This window comes from Solanum pennellii, chromosome 9, assembly GCF_001406875.1.
Source record: "Solanum pennellii chromosome 9, SPENNV200".
NCBI classification, from domain to species: domain Eukaryota; kingdom Viridiplantae; phylum Streptophyta; class Magnoliopsida; order Solanales; family Solanaceae; genus Solanum; species Solanum pennellii.
The window spans coordinates 11,951,877-11,956,589 of record NC_028645.1 but is presented as its reverse complement, the minus strand read 5'-3'; the positions used below and the strand labels follow the sequence as shown (position 1 = coordinate 11,956,589).

The window sequence follows — 4,713 nt, the reverse complement described above, 5'->3', positions numbered from 1 at the left end:
AGTCTTGATGCCTTGAACTTCCGGCATGGACTAGCTTTTTAGTTATTTTTGTTCTTAGACATTCTTAGTTTAGTAATTTGAGATAGATGTTCTTGTGATGATGACTTCCAGATTTTGGGGAATTAATAGATGTTGATTTGTTTTATTTAATGAGTTTAAGTCTTCCGCATTATTTTCGGTTAATATATGTTAAAATGATAAGGGTTAGATTGGTTGGTTCGCTCACATAGGAGGGAAACTGTGAGTGCCAGTCGCGGCCCCGGATTTGGGTCGTGACAAAGTCACTCAACTATGAGTTTTTCTCTCAAAAAGTCACTTATCTTTCTTTTAAAACCTCAAAGTCACTCAACTATGTATATTTTACCTACAAAGTCACCCAACCTATTTAATTAAATTTTTCCTTAGAATGAAATTTTACCGATATTTACCACCTTTACATGAATTTATATGACTTACTTTAATTTCTATTTGAATACTCTTTCTATTTAATTCATTTCAAAAGAATGACACATTTTTATATTGGTAACAATTTAACTTTAAAAATACTTATTTTACTCTTAATGAAATGATTTATAGCTAAACAAACACCTATGACTTATTTTAGACTACAAATTTTAAAAGTCTTTCTTTGTTTCTTAAATGTCATGTCACACTACAATAAAAATAACTTTTAACGGCAATAAATATGCACATTAACAAAGATTGTTAATATCTTTACCACCATTAGTTAATTATCATTAATTAGATGCAATGTCGCTATAGGTTTTAATGACATTTTCAAAGAGAGTTAAAATGTATTTGTTAACAATTGCCTCTAAAGAATATATTTAGTGGCAATTGAGTTATTGTCATCAATTAATGCCGTTGAAGATCATTTTGATATAGAAATGTAAAACTACATCATACAAATTGAGATGGAGGAAGTACCTTAGGACAAAATCAACTTCAAAAGTTATGTATCCAAATATTTATTTTTGAAGTCAGCTTTTATGAGTAGGTCATCAATCAACTTGGATTTTAAAAAACGATAATTTTGTGCGAGATATAACATATACAATTTTGTAACCTGAGTTATGTTGAGGCTCAATTGTTTTAGTGAATTTGTGACAAATCATAATTTTTCAGTTTTAATTTATGAATCAGATGTTTGCACGTCATATAACGCCATATTTGTACCTTTACTGCAATTCATAGTTGTTAACAAGTTATAAGAAGGTAAAGTATTTCGGTCTAACACTTGAGAGAAAATTAGGCATAACTCAGAGGCGAAGCTAGGTGGGTTACGTATGTGTATAATTCTAACTAACTACGGAACGACCCTAATACTGTCTGAACTTTTCCAACAAATACTAAGCATGAGAATGACAGCACTTGCTCATTCTCACCTTTCTTAAAAGTAATTAACATTATTTTCTGGGAAACAATTTATGTACTAAAAGATTCTCAAATTGGCTGCAAAAAGTCGTCAATATCTATATGCTCCTTGACATAGTCCACATTAAAATTTTAACTATGTTGACGATCTTCTCCAATGACGTTAGTCCTTCCAAATTTATAAGTAGCTATAAAAGGATCTCTAATGTGACGGTGAATCGAAGTATAAAAAAAAAAACACAAAACATGGCTCCTAATTATGTGATGATGGTTGGTCTGACAACATTAATTTGCTTTTCACTATGTTTTGGTGATGATGTTATGTTACATACACACAACAATCTCATGACCAAACCTAATTGCGATGAAAGTTGTGGAAATGTCAGCATCCCTTTACCATTTGGTATGACCCGAGATTGCACACTACACGATCAGTTCCTTGTCACTTGTAATTACTCCTTTCCAAATCCCCAGCCCTTTTTAGGAAACAGCGGCATTGAAATCACAAGCATATCTCTCTCTGGGCAACTTAAGGTCTTACAGTTCATATCCAGAGATTGTTATCGTGATGGGATAAGCACGAATAGAACCAAGCCAATGATAGCTTTACCATCATTGTTAACTGTGAACAACACAGCGAATAGCTTCATTGCGGTTGGCTGTGACACGTATGCCACTATTCATGGTCATTATACCAAGTTTGGAACTGAATCGAGTATCCCCCCTACATAACAGGATGCATATCCATGTGCTATAGTATTGATGATGCTTATGATGATACATGTTCTGGAGTCGGTTGTTGCAAGACGTCCATCCCTAAGGAAGCATGGAATGTCACCATAACACTAAGCAGCTATTATAATTATAACTATACTAATATGACAAATTACCCTAGTTGCAGCTATGCGTTTGTGGTCGATCAAGCTAATTTTAGCTTTTCTAAGAGTTACCTCAGCAGTTTGCAGAACACGAAGAAGCTTCCTCTTGTGCCAGACTGGGCAGTTGGTGAAGACAAATGTGAAATAGCTAAGAGAAACCTGACTGCATATGCATGTAAGAGTAACAACAGCTATTGTCATGATGTTTTAAATGGTTATCGATGTTCCTGCATGCAAGGATATGACGGGAATCCATACCTGATAGATGGTTGTCAAGGTATGTATATGTTTCTGAGTCTCCTACTATGATTTTATCTCAAATCTATCATTTTGCAAATGAATGATTACGTTATCGTACGTTTACAGATATCAATGAATGTCTAGATCCGCAACCAGATTTTGATAGGTGTGTCAAAAATGCCATTTGCAACAATACAGATGGGAGTTATACATGCATATGCCGTCCAGATTTCAGTGGTGATGGTTATACCGAATGCATTCGCGACAATCCTCAGAGAAAAATTCAGAATATTTATCTTATTATAGGTACTTTTCTTAACTTCTCTGCAATTCTGCAGTACTTCTTTGATAAGCCCGTCAAATATTACTACTAGTTTGATTATTTCATTCACAACTGAACCGAAAAAGAAAACCACAGATTTTCATGTATATATGTTAATAACATACTATTATTACAGGCATTACAGCAGGGGTTGCTTTTATAGTTATTGTAGTATTTGGCTGGTCATATACTGCATTCCAAAGGAGAAAAATGTCAATGATGAAAAAGAGGTTTTTTCAAGAAAATGGTGGATTAGTTCTACTGCAACGACTCAAAGTGGAAGAGGGATCAAGTAATACTAATACAGTAAAGATTTTCACAGCGGAAGAGCTAGAAAAGGCAACTAATGGCTTTGACAAAGATAGAGGTACCCACTACTCGGAGTACCCTCCCAAAAGGAAAAAGATGTCTGTCAGGTTCGGTTCTTCTTTGGTCAAGGAGGTTTTGGAACTGTGTACAAAGGATATCTAAAAGATAATTGCATCGTTGCCATAAAAAAATCTAAGGTAATTGATCCCAATCAAATTGAACAATTTATAAATGAAGTACTTGTCCTTTCCCAAATCAACCATAGAAATGTGGTTAAGCTCTTAGGTTGTTGCCTCGAGACGGAAGTTCCACTATTGGTGTATGAATTTATCAGCAACGGAACACTTTCTGAACACTTACATGATAAATTAAAGGCGTCAACTCTTTTTTTGGATATTCGTCTGAAAGTTGCTGCAGAAACTGCAGGAGTACTTTCCTACTTGCACTCAGCAGCTTACCCTCCTATCATCCATAGAGATATTAAATCAGTCAACATTCTTTTGGACAAAAACTACACAGCAAAAGTGTCTGATTTCGGAGCATCCAGGTTGGTTCCTGCTGATCAAATAGAGCTATCTACAATAGTTCAAGGAACTTTAGGATATTTAGATCCTGAATACTTGCAAACAAATCAACTCAATGAAAAAAGTGATGTATACAGTTTTGGAGCGTGCTTGTAGAGCTCCTAACCGGTAGAAAGGCTCTATGTTTTGAAAGACCAGAAGAAGAGAGATGTCTAGCTCAATATTTCATATCTTCAATGGAAAAGGGTCATTTGTTCGATATTCTAGACCACAACATAGTCTGTCATGAGGTAAATGCAGGGCAATTGAAAATATAGCTGTGCTTGCCCAAATGTGCTTAATACTTAAAGGGGATGATCGACCTACAATGAAGGAAGTTGCAGCAGAATTGGAAGCTGGATTGAAATTAAAGCACTCGTGGGCTCAAACTGATCAACAGAGGAGATTGAATCCTTACTGCCTGGATTTGGATACGAATATAGTGAACACAGTATTCATATTGATAGCGTTACGAGCCATGTAACTCTACCATTTCCTGGAGGAAGGTGATCTATCATGCATGTTAATTTTGCTCAGAAGCACTAGGTCAAAACGGCCACGACTTCAACATGAATTTCTTTTTTCTCTTAGGCATGTTAGAAATATGAAGTAAGTTTGATTATTCGCATCTCTTTTATCTGTCCAGACATAATAATTTTGAGTAACAGACAATGTTAGCGGAAACGTGAAACTAAAGAACAAGGAAGAACAACAATATTTTAACGTGGTTCGGATCAAAATGATCCTACGTCCACCAAAGAACAACTGCACCAATATTTATTTCACTATACAAAGAATATAAGTGAAATACTACAAGAGAGAGAACACAATGCCTTAGAAGGTGAGAAGGCAAGTGAAAGGATGATTTGAAAATGAATTAAGAGCTACCTATTTATAGGAATAAATTCATCCTATTGATGTCATCCATGACATCGCTATGTGTCAAAATTGTCAAGGTTAAGATAGCAAACCATTTTATGGTTTGCCTAACTTTCACCTACCAAGATACAATCTTTGACTTGTATTT

General features: G+C 34.9%; 1 protein-coding gene and 1 pseudogene across 1 annotated transcript; both read left to right on the top strand.

Annotated features, from left to right (window-relative positions):
• The first annotated feature begins 1,620 nt into the window (after positions 1–1,620).
• On the top strand, positions 1,621–2,106 carry LOC107029991 (wall-associated receptor kinase-like 6). Its single transcript, XM_015231411.1, has one exon. The coding sequence runs from the start codon at positions 1,621–1,623 to the stop codon at positions 2,104–2,106; it is 486 nt and encodes a 161-aa protein (XP_015086897.1).
• A 146-nt stretch (positions 2,107–2,252) lies between these two features.
• LOC107029990 overlaps positions 2,253–4,713 on the top strand; it is an 11,332-nt pseudogene continuing 8,871 nt past the window's right edge.

What these genes read in the sequence shown, in the direction of transcription:
- LOC107029991 (XM_015231411.1), top strand. Translation starts at nt 1,621, where the DNA reads ATGGCTCCTAATTATGTGATGATGGTTGGTCTGACAACATTAATTTGC.